This window comes from Talpa occidentalis, unplaced genomic scaffold, assembly GCF_014898055.3.
Source record: "Talpa occidentalis isolate TD23 unplaced genomic scaffold, MPIMG_talOcc4v2.1 talOcc4.12, whole genome shotgun sequence".
NCBI lineage: Eukaryota > Metazoa > Chordata > Mammalia > Eulipotyphla > Talpidae > Talpa > Talpa occidentalis.
Window position 1 is genome coordinate 23051808 of NW_023601212.1, and position 26067 is coordinate 23077874.

Here is a 26067-nt window from a genome sequence, read left to right on the forward strand (position 1 = left end):
TTTTGTTGTTGTTTGACTTTGTTTTAAACATTAATATGTATAGGGAAGAGATTGCAAATAACTAATATTTCTAGAATTAGGATACTATATAAGAAATATAAGGTTCCTTTTCATAATAAAAGCCTGTTCTCTATGAAATTTCATTAGAATCTGGGATGTAATCAGGTTAAAAATCAATAAAGGGAGAGTGCAACTAGCATTCACAGTGAATGTTCGTGTGTGAAGTAAAGCTATTTGTTTTACCATATAAAATACTTGATTTCCATAAAAATTCAAATACAGTAGCTACATATGTTTTTTTTTTTTCATTCCATCTTACCAACTTTCCATCTATTTTAAATTTTTGTTGGGCCCCAGTGTCATGTGATCTCTCCAAACACAAAATTTGTAAGTTACCAGTGATCACATAAAGTGATGCCTATTAATTATAGTTGTTATCAGTAATAGATCAGGTAACAAAAAGATGTATACACTTCTGAGAACTTTTTTCATTTGATCTTTTTGACTATTACCTACAGTGGATAGCAATCAGAGATCTAAGTACAACCATTAGTATTCTCATGTAACACCTAGTAATAAAAAAAATTATATGCATTTTGGGCTTTTATTTAAAAGTTTATAACTTAATTTTTTTTTAACTTACGAATACATAAAAGGCTTCAGTAGGGTAAGAATAATAAAAAGTCTTAGATGAATTGCAATGGAGAGGAAAGAGATTCCTCTGCAGTCAGAGGAAAGAGAGCAAATCTCAGAGGAAACTAAAATGAGACTCCATGATAATAAAGATAGAATGGCAGAAATGAACTTCAGGGTTAGAATGAAGTATTATAAGCAGCGTAAATTGGAAACCACGCTGGGCGCCAAACTGTTATAGGGCAGCCCCAATACAAAACGGGCTGCCTAACTGTGGGTCCTCACCCGCGTGCTTAAAATGACTTATCAATACTCTACTGCAGACACACACAAAAGGTTAATAAAAGGTTTATTTACAAGGGAAGGGCAAATGAGGAAATGTACAACTCAGGGAGGAAAGTGGGAGACAAAGTTTTAAATGCGTTCACCTGATCTGCCGATCTGGAATTCCAGATGGTACTCTGAGAGCTGGCTGCGAGCCAGGAGCCATGAAGCCAGGAGGCCAGCAAGAGAGCGAGAGACCCCAAGGCCCACGTGTTTGGTTTTTTATACCAACCCTGGCTGCTTAACTGCACTCTCAGGTCCCTGCCACCTTCCCTTTGGTGGTGACAGGATTTGTCTTTCCCAATGTCCTGATGGCTTTGGTCTGGAGTGGGGGTGGAGTCCACAAAGCCTGTATGGAATTAGCTCAGGACATCCTTTCCCCCTAACAATTCTATGATTTCAGGTTTTCAAATCTAGCCTCCCAGCCAGGAACAGATCCCAGGCTGCAGGGGCAGCGCTGTGTCCCAGCCACTAGACCACCACGGGTTGGTGTCTCAAGAAGCCGCAGCAGGAAATTCAATGACGCTCAGGCAAGCAAGCAAAAAGAGGCAGATTTGTTTAGAGAAACGAAAGGTTTATTAAGGAGAAAAGGAACAGAAATAAAGTGGGACTCCCAGCCAGTGGAACCAGGCCAGGGAGGGGCAAGGAAGCCAAAGTGGAGTCTTGCCTCAGGGAATATACACCTTCTTTCCCTCATTATTCTAAAACCTCACCAGTCTCTTTGTGATTGGTTAGTCCTTGGTGGTCTCACTCTGCCTTAAAGTCTCTGTGCCCAGAACTAAGTCTCTGTGTCCCAGTCCTTATCTTAGCATACTTTTCTTTATCATCCTTGTTCCAGGATGTCTTGTTGCCCCTGGTCCTGGGGTGTTTGATTAGTTCCCTTTGGAATTTGTTGCTCATCTCTGGAGGCTTCTTTATTCCTTCCAGGCTTTTCCTGTCTATTCTGACCCTAAAAGCTCTCCTCTGCTTGCCAGTAAGCCCTTGGTAATGAGGCTACAGAAATATCTAGTTTTTTATATTAATGTTGATGTTGTTACTGTTACATTTTCACTTGGGGTGGGATGGGGGGACTCCCTTCCCTTTGCTTATGCTCAGATTGTTACTTAGGGGACAGCAAAAGTTCCAGGGTTAAAGAATTCTCCCTTGATTCAGAAAAGCAATGGTTAGAACATTTAAGAATTTCCTGTAGGTCCCTTACTCACATAGTTACTATTTTTAATTGGTCCCTAGAAGAGGGCGGGCCTTCCCGTAATTTTTCTTGCAGCTGTTTTCTCTCTGCTTTGACACACTTCTCTCAGAGCTGCCTGTGAGGAGGTAGGTGACCCAGATGCCTGCCCTGGGGCTGGACCCATCCTTAGTCTCTGAGGACTAAGATCAGCCAATCTCATTCAGCTTCCAGATCTGCAGCTTTGTTGGGGCTTGTTTACCTGCAAGTGCAAGATTGGGGAAGTTAGTCCTGATGTGGTAGCCCAGGAGTTTCTGCTGGGTTGACAGTTCAGGGGCCTCTGGTGGTGGGCTGGGAAATTATTAGTCATTTCCTAACAGTCTAATGACCTTCATTTCTGTCTCTCCCTCTCTGTCTCCCCTTCTTTTTCTTTCATATAAACTGTTAATGTTTTCTCCATGTTATGATGTGGAAATTAACCCCCCCCCCACCCCCCCCCCCATCAGATTGCAGCCTCTAAATTCAAGGGACCGACTCTGATCCCTTGTGTTAATACCTAACACTGATAGCTAGGACTGGACATTAAAGATTAAATCACTCCCTTTTTCTCTCCAGCCCTCTCTACACCCAAATCTCTCCCTTGGCTGGATCTGTCTCTTCTACTTCTGACCTGCAACAGGCTGCAAGGGTGTGGCCTGCTGCCCGCAGTTCAGGAACTCTTGCTTCCCTTCTCGAGAGCCCATCTGACACACATTCACATGGTTCTGTGATGCCTTCTATTTAACCAGACCTCAGGTTCAGGTTTAACCAGAGACCTCAAACAAGGCTTTGAACTTGTCAACCTCTTTAGCCAGTTTTTACCTACCTCTTCTATTTCTAAAGTGCCACCCCCAGGGCAGAGAACTCATGCTATCTGACCCAGCCTTGTTTGTACTAGGAAAGGTGAGGAACTGGGTACTGAAGAGCAGATTGCCCCCAAGGAGGGATTTATTCTGTGGTTAGAATCAGGAAATGAGGCTGTTTTGTTTAGTTTTTCCAGAGACACCCTTCAACTTCTCTCCCTCCATCTGAAATCCACCATTGGTGAGTATTGCCTCACCTTCGGCTTCCGTGGCCTGCTATTTTCTGAAAACTGCTTCAGCTGTGTGTCTCTGTGGTTCCTGCTTTACGTTTCTGCTGATGTCAGAAATTCTTCCCCTTGCAGCCCCAGCCTGTTCAGCCAAAGAACTTACCTTAGTAAAGTGTCTGGATAGAAACCCTTTTCCTAAGCATCCTCTCCTGAGCTGCCACTGTTAGGGGGAAATGATGTCCTGAGCTAATTCCATACAGGCTTTGTGGACCCCACCCCCACTTCAGACTAAAGTCATGAAGACACTGGGAAAGACAAATTCCGTCACCACCAAAGGAAGGGTGGCTGGGACCTGAGGGTGGAGTTGGGCAGCCAGGTTGGATATAAAAACCAAACACGTGGGCCTTGGTGGGGCTCGCTATCGCTCGCCTCCTGGCTTTACGGCTCCTGGCTCGTGGCCAGCTCTCAGAGTGCCATTTTGGAATTCCTGATGGGCGGATCGGGTAGGAGTCATTTGAAACTTTGTCTCCCACTTTTTTTCCTGAGCTGTACATTTTTTCATTTCCCCTTTTCTTGTAAATAAACCTTTTATTAACCTTTCGCGTGTGCCTGTAGTAGAGCATTGATAAGTCCTTTTAAGTGCATGGATGAGGACCCACAGTCAGGCACCCCATTTTGTATCAGGGCTGCTCTACAACAGTTTGGCACCCAGCGTGGTTTCCAAGTTACACCCGTGGTTGACCAGCCCAAAGTAACATTCCTTACGGTGGTCACCATAAGCGCACTAGTTCTGCAGGACTCACAGTATAATATTTGTCTCAAGTCCTAAAAAGTCTGTTTTTTTTTTTTGCCCTGAGTGTTATTTCAAACATAAATACAGACCCAGGAGGAAAAGTCTGATTTACTGGAACTAATTTGTGAGGCCAGGGCAGTGTGTATAAGAAATATTGTTATTATCAGATGGCTGAGCAACATGGAGCAGGAGCATTGCTTGGGTTAAGATATTGCACTGGCAATTGTGATGGTGAGGCAAAGAAAGTTTATTCAAAGGAGGTTGTGGATGAACCCCCAAATATGTGATGTGAGGTGACATGATGAAACAGAAATCACAATTGGTGTAACAAAGAACTGCAGGCAAATAATGGTAAGAAAGCCAAAGGGAGTTTGTTGGAGTAAACTCCTTAATGCCTAGGTTCAGTGACATTGCTGCTGAAGATTGCAGCTTAGGTCACCCTTTGACTGAAGAGGGAGGGGGACATTTACAAATAATTCAGTTCACAATAGTCGGAGGGCAACTTCCAGTGATATTAGGGCCAAAGACTGTGACTAAATCCACTGCTGATTGGATGAAAGAACCATAATGTCTGTAATAATAGTGCAGATACATAAATTTATCTTTGTTATATCACATGAAATTGTTGTCTAATGTTACAATACAACATAGAAGCTATATTTAGTATGGCTTGATTTAAAATAGAGAATATATTGCATATATTATATTAGAATGTCTTTGGCTAGAGGAAGTAAAGCATAATTTCAATATGAGTCCCACAAAGAAAATCACAAGAAAATTTGGTGTGGGGGTCCATTCTGGGTCAGGCAGCTGAGCCATGGAGACATGAAGCTGATATGGACAGTGACATTGTTAGGGTTCTTCAGCCCTTCCCTGAGGAAGAAACAAGCGACACTCAGAAAACTGAGATCAGGAGATTTTATTAACACCGGCAGGCCCAGGGGAGTCATCTCCAAGACTCTGGGCACCAAGTGTAAAGGAAACAAGCTTTTTATGCCTTTTTACAGTTCCACTGTGACAGTCAAAGCAGAGTTAGCGGTTGCTTAGGAGAAGGGCGTGAGGGAGTGAAATGAATAATGGGTTAGGAAATGGGAGTGCAGGAGTCAGATAAGGTTGCTTAAGAAGGATGATTTGGGGGGTTCTCACGGGAGAGTTCCTTCGGGGGGCATAGTCATACTGCATTTTTCCAGACTTCTCTAGCAACATGAAGGTCACTGAATAGCATGAGCCAAAGTGACAGCAGAGGTCTATGTAACAACTGTAATGACAATCATAGAATACTAATAGTCTATCATAACTGATTGAATACATGCTATAGGCCAGATACTGTCCTAGGGACCTCACATACATTAATTCATATGTGCATGTATGACTTACAGGTATTATGGGCTTCATTTTAAAATACTGGGCTTCTGAGGAGTTTCATTAATTTTACCTGTGTAATGTACTTATGGGGGGATATGTTAAAATCACTTTGGGGAAAATGGAGGCGGTGTCTGAACCATCTTTGGGGCATTTCAGAGATTTTCTGTTTAGTGGGTAGTCAGTGAATCTTACAGCCTTACTGTTGGCATCTTTATCTCTGTTCCGGCTTCTTTCTCCCTTTTTTGGCTCCATCATTAACACCGAAGCACTATTATGCTAGAGAGAAGCACCTAAGGTACTGGTATTTGAAGCAGCAATCCCCAACTTGTCACTGTATTGGGGATTACTGTCACTTGTCACTCTTTTCCAGAGCAATCCCTGTGTCACCATGGTGGGGTCCTGTGGCCTACTAACCCGCCAGGAGGAGCCAGGTAAGCCCGATGCCTACCTCTTAATTGCCACTGTCCCTTTGGTGGCTCACACAAGGGCTGGCTTGCAAGAAGCAATCTATTCATGTTTTTCTTCTTTTTAACCATTGGATTCTTTCCCTAGTGCCGCTAAAGAGCATCTCTGTGACCTTGTCGATTCGGGAGTTTGTGGCTGGTGTGTCCGCAACCTTACACTACGAGAATGAGGAGAAAGTTCCCGTGGAGGCCTTCTTTGTGTTTCCCATGGATGAAGACTCTGCTGTCTACACCTTTGAGGCCATGGTGGATGGGAAGAGAATTATGGCAGAATTACAGGAGAGGATGACGGTACTAGGGATGAGTATATCGTCCTCTCCCTCCTTATTTCTTTAATGAATATTCTCCAGCAAATGCAATTTCACAAAAAAAAAATGCTGATGTTGAGTGCTCTTTCCTCCACTCTCCTCTTTAGTGCTATTTTCCTAAAATAATTTTAGAGATAAAATGCCATCAGAGCCACTCAGAGTTCAATTATGAACATGATGAGATCATCACAGCTCCTCTCCCTCAGTCTTTGTTTTATCACTTGTCTCCTCATCATCAACTATATTACCTCTGATGCCCCTTTTCTTTCCCTAATCTCCTTAGGCCAGTGCCAAGTATGACACTGCCATCAGCCATGGCTACCAAGCCTTCCTCTTGGAAGAGGACATGTTCTCCAGGGATGTCTTCTGTTGCAACGTGGGGAACCTCCACCCTGGGTCAAAGGTTTCACTGACGCTGAGGTACGTGCAGGAGCTGCCCCTGGAAGCAGATGGGGCCCTGCGCTATGTGCTCCCAGCTATCCTGAATCCTCGATACCAGAACACTAGTGAGTATTGTCTCCTGTGGAAAATTAGTGGAGAAATCCCCTCGAGGTTGGAGGGCTGCTAGAAAGCATGGGAAAGGAAAACAGAACTCAGGTAATATTTTGTAGGATTGTCTGAGGACAGTTGCCTGAACATGAAGGCCCCCAGAGTTCCTTTGGAAGACCTGCCCTACACACTCAGCATGACCGCAGCCATCCATTCCCAGCATGGCATCCAGAGGATTCAGTGCAACTGCCCCTTGAGTGCCATTGAGTATCCTGAAGCTGAAAAGACTTCTGCTCAGGTACTTACGGTTACCCACATCTCTGTTCCTTGGGTTCTGACCTTGGTCCTCCCTCAATCTTTCCTTAACATTCCTTCCTTTTCCCTGTTGACTGAGAGGAGGGGATCATACTGTGTTCCTCTTTTGTCCCCTTGTCCAGAGCCTTCTCTGCATTCTTGGTCCTAGTCCTAACCACATTTACTTGTGGAAAAATCCTCAACTCTCACCACAGCCCCAGGCAGCAAGCCAGGAAAGTCCCAGCGTGTCTCTTTGCCTGTTCCCAACTCAGGTTTCTCTGGCCGATGGACACAAATTTGATCGAGATGTGGAACTCCTGATTTACTACAGGGATGTGCATACCCCCAGCGTAGCTGTGGAGATGGGGAAGCCAAACTCAAAGCCAGGTAAGGGTTACTCCTCAACTTGTTCTCAGCATCGCTTTTCTTTCCCTCTCTTCAGTAGTGGGTAAAAGAGATGGATGTACAGCATCTCACTCTGGCATGCAGGAATGATTCATTTTAATGACTTAAGTGGTTATGTCTTGTAGGCATTTTTAAGAGTACCAGTAGATACTTAGGCTAAGCACTAAACAAATAATTCACAAGAGGGAATATAGCTACCTACAAATATGTGACAACAATGTGGCTTTTTCACCTTTCAAATTATCCAAGCTTTCCAGATCTGGCAGTGGCACATGCTTTGAAAGGAATGGTGAATTTGACATTCTCATAGGTAGTGTGAAGTAAATAATGTGGTTTCATACTTCTGAGAAGAAATTTGTTGCTAAGTGTCAAATGTTCATTTTGGTAATTGCAAATTTGGGGATCTTACCTCAGGGAGGGAATCTAAATATAAGTAAACATATGCACTAAAATGACCTCTATCATTTTAATAGTAGCATGTCTACATGTAGTAAAATGTCTACATGTAGTAAAATGTCTACAGTGGCTAAAATCACTATGCTGTGTTTATTTGATTAGTAAAATAAGGCAAGAAAAAGTAAGTTATACAGACTTGCACAGGAAAATCCCTTCTGCATTGATCAAAACATTTAAAAACAGGAGGTATGTGAGTAGTAATTGTTATTTGGTTAAGATTATTATATCTAATAAGTTTTATTGATTGATTCATCACATCTACATGTGATTTTACCTGCAATTTTTTTTTAAATCACAGTAAAATTTACATAGCAAAGTCTATCATTATAACTATTTTTAAGTGTTTGGTTCTGTTGTCTTGAATGTGTTCATTCACCTTGTTGGGCAACCATCAGTAATATCCATTCTAGAACTTTTTCATCTTGCCCTAGTTTCTTAATTTCCAAGTCTAGCTTTAGTTTCTTACTACATGCATTTGTATTGCCTTACTTTCTAAATTTTCGTTAATATGTGTACACTTTTCCTTGGAAGGTTACCTGGTATCCATGTCACTCTTGGGAACTTCCTGGCACTAGGTTACAAGGACCATGAAGCATGACTTTACCTCACAGTGTCCTTATCCTTTCTGGTTAGATTCTTTGATGGGGGCTCCATCTGCAATGGTGAGTTTCTACCCAAATATCCCAGAAGCTCAACCACCAATTGCCTGTGGAGAATTTGTCTTCCTCATAGACTGCTCAGGAAGTATGGCCTGCCCAATGAGTAAAGAGGATAAATCTCAACTGCGCATCGAGGCAGCCAAGGTAAAACTACTTTCTTTCTTTGATCATATGCTCAAGTGAGAATGAAATGCTGGGGTTAAAATGGATTCCATCCGGAGCTGTGGGTCTGCTACCCATGTGAACTACAGATGAAATGATCATTTGGAGTGAGGCTAACCTTGGACTATAAGGGCATGGAGGCATGAAGGTGAAAGATCTTACTGTCAAGAGTTAGATTGTTAGGGTCTGTGTGTCTGACAGGAACCTTTCTCACTGTTCCTGCATACTCTGTTCCTTCAGGAAACACTGATTTTGCTGCTGAAGAGTTTGCCCATTGGTTGTTATTTCAATATCTATGGATTTGGATCTTCCTATAAGTCATTCTTTAAGTAAGTGTCTAGAAAAGTGAAAGTCCAAAAAGAAATTTGAATGAAAACATGCAATAATCCCTTTAATAAATGAAAAATTGACTTTGGGGATTTCAGATGGAGTTTATAGTGGGGGTATTTCAACGTAGGGACTCAATACTGGATGGTAGCTATGTGCTTTCTTTTTCTCAGGGATAGTGTGCAGTACACTCAGGAAACCATGGAGGAGGCGGTGAAGGAAGTGAAGCTTATGCAAGCTGACTTGGGGGGCACAGAAATATTGCAGCCATTGCAGGCCATTTACAGTAGGCCTTCCATTCCGGATCACCCCCTTCAGGTAAACACTGAAACAGAACAAAAAAAGGGGATAGGGGGAAAAAAAACCAGCCTTAAATAAAGTTTTTAATCTTTATGAGGGAGGGCGGGCTTCCCTGATGGCACAAGGGGTTAAGTCACAGCACTATGAAGCTATCTGCAGCCACCACAACATGCCTTCAGTCCCTGGAGAAGGAGTTGGCTCACCAGACCTCTCCCACCTGCTGCTTTCCTCACCAATGTATTTTAGTGAATATGCCTGTACTCTACTCGGGAGGGGAGGGGAGGGAAACCAAATTCAAAAATTTACTCACATTCACTGCTGATTTGATTCTTTTTCTTTCTCCAGCTTTTTGTGTTCACAGATGGTGAGGTTTGCGACACATTCCGTGTCATTAGTGAAGTCAGAAGCAACAATCTGAAGCACAGGTAAAGAAATCTCTGGCCTGTAGCCCAGTTCTTGTGCATAAATAAATGGATCTTACAAAGATAATGATCTTGTGTCACAGTGCCATATAGTGCCAGCATTGCTTTTCTTGTTTTGAATAGTCTTGCTTCTTTGCTCCTGCCATATGTTGAGATACATATTTTCCATGGAAACAGTAAATTTTAATAGGTATAAAATATCCCATAAAACTATTATACCACACTTTATTGATTCTACTGATGATAGACATTGCTTCAGCAGTTAAAAATAATACACATTAGCTTATTGTTGTATGTGTATTTTTTGTACACACTTGTCTACATATATCTGTATGTGTGCATATGTATATGTATAGTCATGCCTCACTTAGCAACAGAAATACATTCTGAAAAATGCATCATTAGGCAGTTGCCTTGTTGTGTGAACATCACAGAGTTAATTGCACCAACCTACTTGGTAAAAGGACAGGTCTAGGCTGTATGGTGTAGCCTCTTGGGGCTACCACTGACCTTGACCAAAATGTAATTAAATGGATGGATGGATGGCTAGCTATCCCATATTAAGTTTCCCCTATTTACTAGTTGGCATCCTACTGTAAAAGAGCTTTCCCTCCCTTATCTCACCCTCCTTTGCTTTTGTTATCTCTTGTATTCTTTCATCATTTTTCCAATTTGTTTCATTACTCTCATTGTTCATTTAGATGCTCAAAAGTTCCAGATTAGGCCAATGGGAGCACCTTTTTCACTTGCTCCTGTCTTTCCCACATGGCCTTTGCTTTATGAATATTTCCGTTCTTTTTTGCAAACAATGTTTCAGACTTACCTGTACTTTCGTAGCCCTCTAACTTTCCATTTTTATAAGAAGCCTTGTTCCTGTAAGTGAAAATAATAGAGAGAGGTCAATATTTTAATGTTAGTTACAACTCCTTGATGCTCTGGGATATTATTAGTTCTAAGCATTTTCAGCAGACAAAACTAGCAAATATTTTAAAAAATTATTTTACTGCCATCCATCCTTCCAAAGGAGTAACACAACATTTGTTCTTTCTCCTGCTTCATATTTGTGTCTTCGTTCCTCCATGGCAAGAAACCTAGTATCTCACGAAATGAGCACATTTTCTTGTTTCTTTAACCTAACAATACACACGAGATCTCTAACTGTTTTTTAATTCATTGTGTGTGATCTTGGACAGTTTTTAAAAATGCTTCAGAATTCAGTTCTTTATCTGCAAATGAAGCATAAACCTGCCTCTGAGGAGCATTGTGATGATTACACTGTATTAGTAATTTAAGGCATTTGCCACCCTAAAATATAGAAAAATAAATGGCTGTTATTAGACTTTTGGTTAAGGAAGTAATTATTTGGACATTGCATATTTACTGTATAGTTTCACGCTGTATTGCCTGTCTCTAACTTTTACCCCTTCACAATTGCAGATGTTTTTCATTTGGTATTGGAGAAGGAGCCTCCACCAGCCTAATAAAAGGCATTGCCCGGGCCTCAGGGGGCACTGCAGAATTTATTACAGGCAAGGACAGAGTGCAGTCTAAGGTAAGGGATAGACCGGTTGTGAGCCACAGCAAGTGTGGGGTGGGGGAAGACATTGCTGAAAGGGCACAAGCAACCCTTGCCTCCAGAATTCATTTCATTTTATCCTGAAGGCATGGGCTATATACTTCTGGCCGATGTAAGAGGGCCCCTCATTGTTCTAAAATCTAGCCTACTAATTGGAAACCCAGACATGAGATTCTACAGGAGGTTAGGGATTTGTATTTAAGAACAGAAACTAAGAGACTGTCATGATTGAGATTCTAGGTATATGCTCTAGACTCTTTGGTATTACATCTTATCCTCTATGCAAAAAATACAGAGAATGAGAAGGAATAATTAGAGCATGTCTGCTAGATTGGAGAAAGTGGTGCATTGATGTACCATTTGATTAGTATGCACAAGGAAAGGCATTTTCCACCTCTGATCACATTTCTAAGTTCCTCTGTTCTGTTGCTGCCATCTCTTATTTAGCTCCTCCTTCTCCAGGGTCTCCTTTCTCAGATGTTTCCTTCATTCATTTTTTGTTAATAAATCTGTCAGCTTTAACTGCAAATTAAGAGTAATAATGTCCATCTGCTAGGACAGTGTTACAGATTAGGCGTGACATGCATTGTGTTGCATAGCACCTTATGCATAATAAATTTTCAATCAATAATAGTTATTGTTGCTATTATTATTTTTTAATGCTTATTCTGTTCTCTTTCCTCCCCAGGCTCTTAGGGCCCTGAAACGTGCTTTGCAGCCTGTGGTAGATGATGTTTCACTCAGCTGGGATTTGCCTTCTGGTCTATCTGCTAAAATGCTTTCCCCAGAACAGACTGTCATCTTTAGGGGTCAAAGGTTAATCATATATGCCCAATTGAATGGAGTGATGCAGGTGGGTGCCTGTTCTTTTTTGTGCCTAGAGTAGCTGCTGACCTGAACTCTGCACTGGACATTTCATTAAACTAGGAGACCTCATCAAAAGATAGTACTTGGCAGGTGGAGTCAGCCTGCCTACCCCTTTCTCCATCATATCCGGTCTCTAATTTCCTAAACTACCTGTTCCTAGTCGGAAATTTTTTAGTAAAAGATTTATTTACACATACAAGAACTGGGGTGTAGGCTGGAGGTGTGGGGGTGTGAGAGGATTCACCAGAGACAGAGCAGGGAGCAGAACAGGCAGTTCTACTGAAATACACTGCTGAGGGGAGCAGCGGGTGAGACAGGAAAGGTCGTCTGCACCATGTGGGTCAGCTCCCCAGCCAGGGATCGAACTTGTGCTGCAGTGGCTGGAGCTAGCTTGATAGTACTGTGTCTTTAACCCCTGCACCAGCAGGGAGGCCCCCTGGCCAGAAATTTGAATGTGGGTTGGGAGTCTGCCCCAGTTCTGACCTTGCTCTTGGTGAGCCCTCCCTTCCGTCTTCTCTACTCTTCTCTAATTTATAGCCTGCAGAAGCGACAGGAGAAGTGTGCTTCAGGTACACATTCCAGGGCAAGAGGTTGAGCAGTAAAGTGAAGTTTTCTCTAGAGCCCAAGTTTGATGCCAAGTAAGAATTCATTTTTCCTTTGCTATCTTTCCCTTTTCCTTCTCTCCCTCCCTCCTTTTCTTCCTTTCTCCTTTTCTCTCCATTTTTTTGGTTTCTGTCACCCTCGAGGGTTGTCTTCCTTCTCTTAATTTTGGGCTCAACTGTTTCCCTGTAATCATTTCTCCTTTTTAAGTTACTCAAATCTTATCTCTCCCCTTCTCTGTTCTTGTTTTCTCTCTGCCATCTTTAATTGGTGGTGTGCCCTGAATTAACTGCCATAGGTATGCTTTCCCAAAGTCACAGGAATGCTTTTCTTTTAGCCTCACAGTTCACCGCCTCGCTGCCAAGTCCTTTCTCCAGTCCAAGGACCTGGGCTACAGGGACACTCCAGCCAAAGATAAGAAAGACATCCTGAAAGTCAGCATGGAGTGTGGAGTCATCAGCTCCCACACATCTTTCATTGTTGTCAACAAGGAGGCCAATAAGCCAATTCAGGGGCCCCTGGCTCGTAGGGATGTTCCAAGGCCAATGCTATTGGGAGCTACTTTTGCATCGAACCGCTCTTCATGTGGTGAGTTTCACCCTATTCTAACTTGTAAAATTAGGGTTCCTGCATATCTGGACACATCATTTAAAAGAAATATTTAGAACAGGTCCTTAAGATGCATTTTTATTCCTTGTCTTTCCACATCTAGGGTTTCTGGCTGGTGTTAAGCTTTTCTGTCTAGTAATTGCACAGGTGGCTGATGGACAATCCAGTAGTGTTAGAGAGTGGGTTCTGATTGTCTCAGTCCTAAGCCAAGCAGGCTTAATTATAGACCTAGGGGTTCCAAGGATTAGGATCAGGTCAAAAATTTTCCTGAGCAAGATTCTATGACTGGATGGGAATATTTTATGTTAGCTCTAATGCCAGGCTTCAGTGCGAAACCAAATTTCTGATTAAGCAGCAGGGTGGATGATAATCTCATTTGTTAAGTAGAGAATAAAGAATAAGACCAAGTTTAGGGGTTAAAACTTGAGATGCCTAAAGAATACCATATGAAGATGTCTAGTAGAAAGGGAGATAGATGGCTTTGGTGTTCAGAATGAAGATACACATTTGACAGTATTTAGCAGTTAGATAATAACTTGTCATGAGCATCAATGATACTATTTAGAAGGCAGGTATAAAGTGATAGGGAAATGGAGGGGTGAGAGTTATTGTAAAAAATAATTCAGTATCTAAGAATAGGTGACCAAGTGTTTTCCAAACCCGAAGAGAAATTAAGGGGGGGGGGCAGGAAAGGTAACATTGATATAGCAAAGGGTATTATAAAAGTATCAGATACTACAGAGAAATCAAAGTGAAAAATAGAAATGAGAATAATGGGTTTATTTTAAAGTGGTCCTTGCTGATCTAATAGAAAACAATGTCATTGATCAGAAAAGAATCCATATTATCGAATGTTAGAGTAAATGAGGGGCTGTATAGATACTATAAATGATACATTGAAAATAGGAAGGCATATAGAGTGACATCTAGAAAAGAGGTAGGAGTTGAGGTGGGTTTTGTTTTTTTTTTTTTTTGTATGTTTTGTCTCTTTAAAATTTGAGAATGGGAGAGATTTGAGGAAGTGAGCAGATGAGATCAAGAGACACAGTGAGGGATTAACTTTTAGTAGGACAAGTATGGGGCCTCTATTGCCAGGAAGTGGGAGAATGGTGAACGTTATTTTAGGCTGAGGCAAGTTTTTGGAGTTTCTGTCTGCTAGACTTTGTTTAGTTTCAGTAAGAGAGACCAATTCGAGAATGAGTATGAACTTGAAGTGTTAGCATAGAGAATTAGTTGAGTCTGAAATAACTATGTGGACTATTGGAGAGCAAAATGAGTATTTTTCAAGGAGTGTTAAGGGTCCTCTTTAGCTTTGTTCCTTGGCCTTTCCAGTGGCACCACATTATTAAAGGGGGAATCATCATTTCTGGGATTCATTTCAGCTATACTCAGCACTTTGGTCTAAGAATGGAGTAGAGTGTTGGCTTCATTTCAAGGATTGAGTTTTGACTGTTGGGTGTGATTAAAAGGAATTTAGGGGATGTGGAGTTGAAGATATGAAGGAGTGGTAAAGTTTTTAGATTTGGGATGTAGGTTAAATGGAGAGAAGAGAAAAGACAGAAGGAAGTTGATATATATTGAAAAAGCAGAGGAGTCAAGGATTTGGCGATCCAGATGAGGTCAAAGATCAGGTAAGATGGGAAACAACTGAGTTAGATTGTGTATAAAGAGTAGGATTTTGTTTCCCAATTTATTTTTTACAGGTGGAATAATTCTACTTGACAACAAGGCCTGGCTTGGGAAGGGAGTTACTATGGTAGAAGCCTTTTGATTTAAGGAAGTCAAGAAGTTTTGAATTAGGGTTATTTACATGGGTACTGAATTCTCTTAAGATAATGGCCAACTTTGCAAGGAAGTAGAAATATATGATATAGCTCCCAGATACTTCAGTGAATGATAAGAAGTGACAAAGAGGTTGGGGTTTGGCAGTGATGAGAAAGAATCTGAGAAAGGTAATCCTGGTAAGTGAGGATATGTAAAGAGCTGAATGTGAGTTAGCACTGTTTGATAGGAATAGAGGCGGAATAGTTTTTAAGTGAAGATAAATAGTTGGAAGAGGCCTCTTGTAATGAAACTAAAGATGCAGGGAAGATCATTTTCATGTAGTAAGGATTCCAGAGCATACCCTAGAAAGAACTCAGAGTGAGGGCATGTGCAGAATGTGGGCTCACGGGAGAAGAAATGCACAATAAAGAGGGTGACAGACTGATGTAAATATGAGAATATGTGTCTCAGATTATCAGGGTCTTTAGCCTACAGCAGAGCTCAGGGGGTGTCTCATTCACACTGTCTGTGCTGGTCTTTTTCAGCTCGTGCAAAGAACTCATCTCCCTTTTGTCTTCCTGGGAGTCAATCCATGAGGAAACTGCCTTTCTCAGTCAGGGCATGCCGCCTAAGGCCTAGCACGTCTTCTAGGGGGCCCAAGAGGGACAAGCACCTGTACAATCTAAGTGAGCATCTTCCTAGGGAATTTTCCTCACCCAGGTCTCACACATATGCAGAACTAGATGACTCTGAGCTATATGGCTCTGCGCTAGATCCTGAATCCGAGCTTTTGGACTTAGATGAAGGAAGAAATACATGTCTTTCAGGCATCATTCCTGGAAGGGCTTATTCTTCCACCAACAGCACCAATTTGGAATCTCACCATACAGGTGAGGCGGGCCTCAGTTCTTTTTGATCTATGGGGAATGGAGAACTAATTTTTAATGCTCTGCTGTCTTGGGGGCTTTGCTACCAAGAAGGGAATCTGCTTGCAAAGCATGACAGGGTGAGATTTATTAAGTCTCTGTATTTGTAGGGTCAGCCCAGCTGCTTTAATTTACAGTACAGGATCCTAAAACCTACTCCAGTGGAGTATAGGTCAAGTGCTAGTTACACACTCCCCCTTTGCTATCTTAGCCTTGCCTATAGGCTGGGACCCTCCTATAGAACTCAGCTGCCACCATGTTTGTGCCCCCACTACCTTGGCTGCCATGGCCCAAGTTGTGTTTGAAATTTGTCTTCCTGATACTGTCTGAGGACCTTCTTTCTGTCATCAGCGTTCCTTGGATATTGTGTTCTGAGCAGCTGGGATTTTCATGGACAAAATGAGTTAAGGGACATTTTACTAACTGAAGAGGGGATTCATTTTCTACTAAAATAGGCTTAAAGACAACAACTTTTTGGTCTTTACAATTTCTGGAGCAAGAGTTGTAGCATGCACTTGTTTATTTAAACTTCTTTGCCTCACTCTCTCTACTTGTCCATTCTCCTTAGGCTGCTACTTAAAGAAAAGACTGTGAGGTCTAAGGTGGATTCTGTACTCCCAATTACTGTGCGTTGGTAGGCAAATTAATTCATTTTCAGAGCATTAGTTACTTCAACTGCTTGGCTACTCACCTCTTATGGCTGTCATGAGAACCTTCTAGTGTTGTCCACTGATTGGATTTTCTGTTGGTCTCCCATGGCATTCTAATGCCCAATATTGTAGGATATCTCTGCTTTGAGCTTTTTCTCTCATGAATTCTTTTACCAACATGAAAGAAAAAATATTACCCAGCAGTGTTATGATGCTAGTTTTTGTGAATTAATTAGCACTACTATTTATAGGGAGCCAATTAGGGGCCTTCCAAGTATTTTACTTTCTTCTTCATACACTAGGCATTATTCCCTTCAATTGACAAAGATTCCCACTGATTACAAAACTATTACATTTTGAGTGTTAGTCGAAATTCAAATTAAGGTATTAATTTATTTTGCCAATAGAGGACAACTGTTTTTCTAGTTAGTTTTTGCCTACTAATTTCTAAGTTGCTCTAAGTACATCATCCCATTTGATAGCCAGATGTGAGATGGTTTCAATGAACATCATGTGGTCTTTAAGCAGTTCTCACGCCACCAGGATTTAACACTAGACTAGATTAGACTGCTCTTTGCTTCTTGTAGATCTACTTTCGTTTGAAAGTTTTGATAATTGAAACTCAAGCTCTATTTGCCTAGAATTTTTAATGCACCTAAAGCTTAAATGCCTAACAGCACCAGGTAATGGTTTAAATAGCACTATAAGTGAGTTTTTTAGTACCCCGTCTTTCCTTTTTGCTGATTTTGTTAATATATCTCTCTTGGAGTCAGTACATCACCTGGCTGACCTACATCATCACAAAACTCTGCCTGTCTCCTAGGAGAAGGTCTGACATAGGGGTCCGCTTAGCTCTGCACTCTTGCTATAGCCTATCACTGAATTCAGATCTGTCTCCCAGATATTCCAGGGACCAGGAACGCCTTCACTTCTTATCCTCTCTCTTTTTGCTCTCTCAGTCTTTGGAGATAATTACCTTGTGCAGTTGATTTCCCTCCAAAAAGCAAATGGCTCCTGGGATCTGGATGAAGGTTTGGCCATTGTCCTAGGTATGAATTTGTCAGATATCCTGGCTGCTCTCCCTGTGAAGGTGAGTTTTGGAGGGAAAAAAAAAAGGAATATTTAGGGGTGAAGGGTTAGGGTCAATATTGAGAATTGAGGTCAACTACGACTCACCTGAGGAAGGAGAATATGGGCCATAGACTCACTTTCTAGGAAAAAGGGTTTTCTAGGAATGTTAGAACAGAAAGGACAACAAACTAATGTTCTTGCTAGGACACACTGATGGTTTAGAGTTGAAGGATAGCAAAGGGAAATCAATAGTCCTCTTCCAATATGAACTATATTCCCTGCCATTGTAGTTATAATAGCCAATATTTACTGGGAAGTTTCTCTAAGTCAGGCACTGAGCTAAGCACTTAACATTCATGATCTTATTTATTCATCACACAATAATTATATTAGGTAAATCCTAATCATGTTGCTGCTTCTAGATGAAGAAACTAAAAGCCAGAGAGGTATGTACAATGATGTGTTTGAGTTTACCCAGCCAATCAGCAGCAGAGCTGGATTCAATCCTAGGACTCTTTTTCTTCAGAACCCACATTATTGTTCCTCTTCATATTGAAGGAAGTTATCCAGAAATTAGCAAAATTGCATTGAATAGGTAAAGTAGTAATAGAGATGACCTACTTATTTCAAGTCTGTTCAACTGTGCTGGCAAAGATAAATTATATTCCAGGATTTCAAGGTACCCTACTAAACCTTCTAATTGAGAAATTGTTTAATGTGAGACAAATTCCAATAGCCTATAACTGCACCATCCACTGTAGTACCCACTAGTCAATTGTGGCCAATGCAAATGAAGAACTAATAATTTTTAACAAGGGTATGTATGCTATAGTTGTAAAAGACATACTGACTTCAAGTTTAAAAGAATGTAAATTGTTTCTTCAATAATTAGTTTACATTGATTATGTATTATAATTATATTTTGACCATATTAATATTAGTAAATGTATTATAATATCTGAGAAAAATAACTACATCTCTTAATTTCTATAAGTTTACATGTGGCCACCCGGGCATTTAAAATTGTCTGTATTTCTGCCATCATATTTCTATTAAAAAATGCTGTTCTAGAACAGATAATTAACAATTGGATAAAGATGTAAAGATCTGGAAATTCTAACTTGGGTTCACAGAGAACAAGACATGCCAAACTACCATTTTCTTTGATGTGTGCAACTGGGCTAGTAAAGTAAGGAAATCAAGAGCCCTGGTATAGATGAATTTCAGTAGAGAATTAGACTTTTTAAAAAAAAGTACATGAAGTGAGTACAAAATAGCTGAAAACATTTAATACTTAATGAATTAATTCAAATTTGAAACAGTTTTAGACCCACAGGTTCTGAATTCTCTAGAGGTCCATTTCAGAAGATTAGACTAAGACACAGACCATTGCTTTCCTACTTACCTATGACAAAACTGGGGAGATAAAGCAAAAAGAAAATCAGGATTCCCAAAGACCTTGAACAATAACTTGCAGTTTTGGGGGGAGGGGAAGAAACTCCTTAGGAATAAAAATGGTGTTTTTGGCTTTCAGTTCTCAACTTTACAGTTAGAAAATAAGAGATTTTTTAGATAACCCCAAAAGAAATCTTTTAGAAATCACCATATTGATTTTAGACTAGGAGAACAAGTATGGTGATTCATACTACTTTGATATAAGCAGCCATCTTAAAGAATTAAAGAAACTGGAAATTTTGATTTGAAACAAGACCACCTAGAGGTCTTGAGAGGAAATGAAAACTATTTTCTGAATATTAAAGATCATCATATTAAAGGGGAATTACACTCAATCTGCTGACTCTAAACTATTAATAAACTAGGGAGCCCAGGATACAAAGGCTCATGGGAGGCCACTCTGTTGTGGGGCTGGACTGTATACTATGAGCCATTTGACTCAAATCAGAGTATCTGGCGCCACAGGCCTAGCTCTGTCATCTGCTAGAAGGTCAACTTGGGCAAATCATTTTGCTTCTGTATGAATGACTCTTGTCTCTTACAAATGTAGTGATCGATCATTCCTCATGTTTGTTAGGATAAGGGTACAAATAAAAAGGTGTGAAGGTACTTTATACTGTAAAATAACTACTGATGTGTTTCTCTTATCACAACTGGGCAATCCTTATGGGGGATGTCTTAGGAGTTTCAGGCACTATTCAGGTGGTTATACTTGACCTTTCTACCAAAAGACTCAATGGATTATTGCCCTGGGGTTCACACCCTGGCATTATGCCTTGCATGTAGTAGATGAGATAAAAAGAGGACAGATAACTCCATTAGTAACTGTTGGGGGGTTGGCAAGTGAGGAGTGGATGGAGCTCTTTGCATCCCCCTGAGGATTTCTAAGAGCTCTGTTTTGCACAGAATGCAGATGCTCAAAGCTGGGCTACAATCCTGGCAGTGCTCTGGCTGCATGCTAATGGGAAGGACTTGAAGTGCGAGTGGGAGCTTCTGGAACGAAAGGCTGTGGCTTGGGTTCACCTCCATGCAGGTAGGCACACAATCCTATCATCCCCTTTCCTTTCCTCCTTCGGAAGCAAGTCATGTTGCCAGATGCTGAGCCTCTAAGTCTGGCAGAGGGTAGTCAAAAAATCCCCAGGATCCACCCTTCCTACCATTCTGACTCAGACCTTTTCTTCCAACTGCTTTGTTCCTTGACAGGATGGGGGTGCAGTCTTAAACTAGGGGTGGGAAAGGTAAATACAGAGGGAAAGGCCATGGATTCTCATTCTCAAGACTAGCCTGGAATGGGAGTATTTAATCCTTGGGCAGAAATTATCTCACTGCTGCTGAGTATTTGTGAGCCAGAGAAGATTGAAGGAAATCAGTAGGAAGAGAGAAGTCAGGAGTATTGAGGAAAGATAAAAGCAGGACTCTTGAAAGAGATGAAAAAGGAGGTTTAGGGGAGACTGGGAGAAGAGCATTTCCTCTCATCACTGTCCCAAAGCCCTAAATCTTCTGTCTTCATCTTAGGCCCCAGCATGGACGTGCTTGTGAAAGCTGCAATTGCTTTCCTGAAGTCACCCGTAGATCCTGCTGTCTTTGTCCTGTAAGGGTGCCATGGAAGACAGACAAGTGCCTCTCCTATGCTGCTGTCCTTTCCTTTGCCCTCTCTTCTGCTGTGCTGTGCTTTGTATTTGACACCTAGCCTATGAGTTTGCTGATATAAAAGTAAATGATGGCCACCCTGCCTCGCCTCTACTCTGGGTTCCCTTTGGGTATAGTCCTCTCTCCAGTATGCACTTTCAGCCTAGTGTCAGTGGCCCTAAACCTGTTCCCTTTCTGGGAGGAATTCAAAGCATTTAATAGTCCGCCCAGGCTTATGCAAAGGTCACATGAAAAAATAGGTGATATGGACGCCAGACCAAAGGTGGTAAGTTTGATGTCTGGGATGTCTGAATTAGAAAATTCTCTGCATTGCATTTGTCTGTACACCTTTGATGTTATGTACTTATCAGGACCAGACTGGTGAGCTGAGCAGTTTTCCATCCTTACATAGGAGGAAGAGCTGGAGGGGAGGTTGAAAAAACAATATTAGCATCAATATAATCATAACATCCCAAAGAGGGAGACTCAAGTTATCCACTTCAAGTTGGCGTTTTTGTGGGGGGCCATCGTGATGAGTGATGCTTGGGCTTTGCTGACCTATATTCCTCTGCCTGGAGGACTTGGGTTGAGTGACCACTGCTGGAGACAGCAATTTTTTCTTATCATTAAACATCCTTGTAAGGCTACACTGGAATCCTGTCTAACCTTGAACTTGTGAGGTCTCTTAAGTCTGATCTGTTAAGGAAAATCAGGTTGAAAGGCATCTTTGTCTGAGAGTTGAACCTGGATCACTCACCTCATAAGGCAGAAAGATACTCCCTGTGGATAGGTCTGATGCTTATGTCCCAACATCCTGTTCTACTGGAAATGATCCTGTTTGATGTATTATTCTCTAAACTGTTGTTCTATCACTATTAAAAGAACTCTGTACAATGCACATAGTAATATCTGGTCTTTTATAGATTCATACAAAACCTGTATTGGCTTTATTATCCCTGTTTTTCCAAACTTTTGTGATGCATCCATTGTTCACACCATGTCCCTACCACATCTTCTGTTATAGGCTAATGTCCTGGTGGTGCAGGGGTTAAAGACAGTGTTATCAAGCTATCACCTGCCACTGGAGCATGATTTTGATCCCTGGCAGACCAGGGAGCAGCCCACACAGTGCAGCAGACCCCAGTTCTTATATGCATAAATAAATAAATCTTAAAAAAAAAAAAAGAAAGGCAATGAAAGCAATAGAGTACTTTACCACCAGGGGGAAAAAAAGGAAGTCATGAGGGAGAATGAAAGAAAAGGAAAGGAAATAAAAAAAAAAAAAAAAAAACAGCCTAAGAAATGTATCCCTCTGTAAGTAGCCATCACCCTGCCCTCTTCCATTTCTAACTTACACTGTAATTCTTGTAATTATTCCCTGCTTGAGTTTTTCACAGATAAAGAAACTCTCACTTGTCTACTCAAATCCCAGCGCTGCCAACAAACAATAAGGTGTCTGTCACTGGACTAAGAATGTCTAGACTGAGCCCTACTATTTACAGTTAGAAAATTTCATTGAATGATTAGTTGATAAATCAGTGGTTGCTAAAATATACCAATACTTGAATTCCCAGAGTAGGGAAAAAGGAGTTAAACCAGGCAAGCCATTTTCTCTGATTAAAACAAAGATGCAAACAGCTCCACAAATACCCAAGAGCAAGACAGAGATCCTCAGAAATACCTACTGAAGTTTCTGGGACTTGTGGTTTATGAAATGGCACATGAGCTGAATAAGATTTTGGTCTCTTTCATTTTAACCTAAGGCCATAATTTTGTCAGATAATACAAACTTTAAAAAGTAATGCTTGTAGGGATATGGAGAAGATTCCTCCAAATCTCTAAGATGAATCTATTAATAATAATTCTCTCAGAGAGGGACAGCTGCTTTCTGTATGAAGCCATTTTTGGGAAGCAGTGATGATGTAGTGGAAAGAGAGCTTAGCTTGGGAATGCCTGGACTCTTCCACAGTCTAACTTTAGGAAAGTCTCAATTGCTCTGAGTTCCAATGTCCTTATTTGTAAAGTGGGCTTAATGAGAGTTTTCTTAGATAATTCTTGATAAAATTAATCACAATATAAAAGTGCACTGGAAAATCCAGTCATTAGCTACCAACAGGGCTTAAGGGGATCTGAAAAAAAATGTTTAAGGAAGTGATCCAGGGAGAGTGCATGTCTGCACAGGTCTTGACTATACAACCCTTGTGAGACTAAGTTTTTATAAATGAGAGAACTGAAGCTCCTGTGGCTGGGCACCCGGTGCTCTGCTTGGAAACCGTAGATGTGAGGTCTTAGAATAACACGGTGGATGGAGCGACTGTGTTGCAGACTGTGAGCGTTCAAACTAACATACACTGTCCTTCACACACTAACAGATCCACATGCTAGGAACTTCTTGTTCCTCCAAAGTATGATTGATTAATTAGAAAGGAAACCTGCATGCGTATGTTTATTGCAGCACTAGTTACAACAGCTAAGGTGTGGAAACAACCTAAATGCCCAAAAACAGACACTAGATCAAGAAGATGTGGTACATATACACAATGGAATACTACTCAGCAATCCAAAAAGATAAACTCATGCCATTTGCAGCAATATGGATGGAGCTGGAAGGGATTATCCTCAGTGAAATAAATCAGGAGGAAAAAGAAAAATATTGGATAGTTTCACTTATAGGAGGAATATAGGGACACTGAACAGGGGGTCAGGAAAAAAAAAGACAAAACTAACAGGCAAACTATAAAAATAAGACATACAGCAGGAGAGAAGGAGGGAGAGGGGTCGAAACAGGAGGGAAGAGCACAAGGGACTATGCTGATGGTTCACAGGTGATGTGGTGGTGGGTGGAAGCTTTGGGGGCTTACAGCTGAGGGGAGAGATCAAATATTGTACAAAAATGAATGATGTAATAAAAAAAATAAAGCCAACAATGTTAAAAAATTGATTGCATATTTGTATATCACAATAGTAAATTATTTTTCTTTATAATGCAGAGTTACATACAGTTATAAAGCTGTATTTGAAATACAGCTCTTCTATTAATCAACTCTGTAACATCAATGAAGTTGCTTAAACTCTTTGAGATTAAATCTTTTAAAATTTTTCTACTAGACCCACAAAAAAATTTTTTTTTCTACTAGAAATAAGGGAAATAACAATATTTGCCAAATAGATTTCTGGTGAAAATGGAAAGAAATAATAGACAACACTGAGCACAATTCTGACATATGGCAAATGCCCAGTAAATGTCAACTATTATTAGAAGTGGTTTATTCACTAACACATCCCAACTGGCCACTCTCATGCTGTGAGAACCTGTCTGTGTAGCATCTGAACTCCCTTTGTGATGTGTATTTCTCCTCTTTTAAAAATGCTTTCAGAGCAGTCTAGGTATTATGATACTTACTTTTATAACCACTATAGTCATATTTGTTATTTTGCTCTGAGATTTGGTAGATTTAGTGTCATTAAAGTTCACTTTCGTTATGTTAGATCAGTGTCACTGAAAATTTTTTACTGTTAAATAAAATCAACTAATTTCATAATTCATAAGAACTCAATTATTTGTTCAAATTAAGAAAATCCTTACTGGCTTACCTAAAAGATGATTCTCTTTATATCTTCTTGTATATTTCCAGTGACAAAAGAGTTAAATACCCCACAAGATGCCTTATTTCACTGCTATATGTTTTCTAATAATTAAAAACTTGCTTCCTACAGTGAAAAGAAATCTTTCAACCACATCTGCACATGATTCCTGAGTCAACACAGGGACCAGCATACATTAAGTCTATCTACTAGCCCTGAAAGCATCTGAAATCTGCATTTTTATTTCTGCTTCACCGAAATCTCTGTATCTCATAACAGTGTAATGCTTTAAAAATGTTGGCATTGAAATTAAAGAGGCTCAGTTAAGTCACTTTCTACTTTATAGAATTTCTTTTAGAGATATTGTCATAATTAATCAAAATTTAACATAGCACTCAGCATGAGGTTAGTCCTTAAAATGAATTATTAACTGACTATTAGCTATTTAATCAATCATTTTCCTTTGGAAATGGTTGTTAACATCTTTATAATTATCACTGTCCTATGTTTGTGCCTGGTATGTGAATATTTCTCTTTAGGGGGCTGACTTAAGGGACAAACACAGATGGTTGATGCATAATAAAGAATTACTAACTGATTAGGTTTATCTTGAAGAGTGATGCATATTAGAGATAACTTGTCACATGTATGTAGGGATCACTTCAAAAGCAATGAGACAAATGATACCACACACAAAGATGTGAATGTGAAAAAAGGCACCCTTAAGAAGGGATAGTTAAATGATCCACCAATACCAATTTTAGGAATGTGTCCAAAGAATATGAAAACACAGGGCCTCCGTGGTGGCACAAGGGATTAAGCACAGCACTATGAAGCTCTCCGCAGCCTCTGCAGCGCGAGTTTGATCCCCTGCGGGCCAAGGAGCTGACCCACATGGCACAGCAGACCTCTCCTGTCTCGCCTGCTGCTCCCCTCAGCAGTATATTTCAGTCAGTCTGCCTGTTCTGTTCCCCACTCTGTCTCTGGTGAATCATCTCACCCCCCGGGCCTCTGTCCTGTACCCCAGTTCTTGCATGCATAAATAAAAAAAATGAAAACACTACTATGAAAAGATTTATGTACCCCCATGTGCACAGCATTATTCACAGCAGCCAAGACATGGAACCAACCTAAATGCCCATCAAAGGATGACTGGATGGAGGAATTGCGATCTATATACCCTATGGGAAACGATTCAGCTATTGGAAAAGAAACGGTGCCTTTTGTGACAAAAAGGGCAGAACTTGAGATGATTCTGTAAGTAAAATAAATCAGAAAGTGGAAGACAATTACTGGATGGTTTCACTCATTTGTGGACCATAAATTACCAAAGCAAACAAACTGGCAAAATACAACAAAAATATCTCTAAGACTCTACAAAAAACACAATGTTTCCCGAGAGTTGGGTAGGGTAATGCAGTGGTATGATGACACAGGAGGTCTGGAGGTGGGTGAGTGAATCATGTGCACATGTTGAAGTATTAAACTGTACCCCTGAAATTATATAGTTATGTAAACAGATGAGCCAGTAAAATATTATAAAAATAAGTAATAAAACAGGCCTTTTTAACTGATATTTTGTTAGCCATGCCACATCCCATTTGTCCATTTGGGACTGATATCAACTGATAGACAATGCAGAGCCTCAAAAAAATAAATAAACAAAGGATAGTTAGAGCTGGAACCCATTCTACCATGCA

General features: G+C 40.7%; 1 protein-coding gene across 3 annotated transcripts in view; it reads left to right on the forward strand.

The window, feature by feature from the left end:
* VWA5A (von Willebrand factor A domain containing 5A) overlaps window positions 1-26067 on the forward strand; it is a 185929-nt gene that overhangs the window by 155526 nt on the left and 4336 nt on the right. Inside the window, exons 4-20 of one of the 3 annotated variants that reach the window (XM_054693165.1) lie at window positions 5720-5780; window positions 5902-6104; window positions 6405-6627; window positions 6733-6908; window positions 7177-7291; window positions 8399-8568; window positions 8827-8915; window positions 9087-9231; window positions 9559-9638; window positions 11073-11187; window positions 11900-12064; window positions 12616-12716; window positions 13016-13266; window positions 15597-15941; window positions 17587-17717; window positions 20060-20186; window positions 24500-24697. In XM_054693165.1, coding sequence (XP_054549140.1) covers window positions 5738-5780; window positions 5902-6104; window positions 6405-6627; window positions 6733-6908; window positions 7177-7291; window positions 8399-8568; window positions 8827-8915; window positions 9087-9231; window positions 9559-9638; window positions 11073-11187; window positions 11900-12064; window positions 12616-12716; window positions 13016-13266; window positions 15597-15941; window positions 17587-17717; window positions 20060-20186; window positions 24500-24540 — 2520 coding nt within the window. In that variant the 5' untranslated portion in view covers window positions 5720-5737 and the 3' untranslated portion in view covers window positions 24541-24697. Of the gene's footprint in view, window positions 1-5719; window positions 5781-5901; window positions 6105-6404; window positions 6628-6732; window positions 6909-7176; window positions 7292-8398; window positions 8569-8826; window positions 8916-9086; window positions 9232-9558; window positions 9639-11072; window positions 11188-11899; window positions 12065-12615; window positions 12717-13015; window positions 13267-15596; window positions 15942-17586; window positions 17718-20059; window positions 20187-20668; window positions 21685-24499; window positions 24698-26067 lie in introns of those variants that run through there. The other 2 variants (XM_054693164.1, XR_008551064.1) reach the window with 2 other exon arrangements.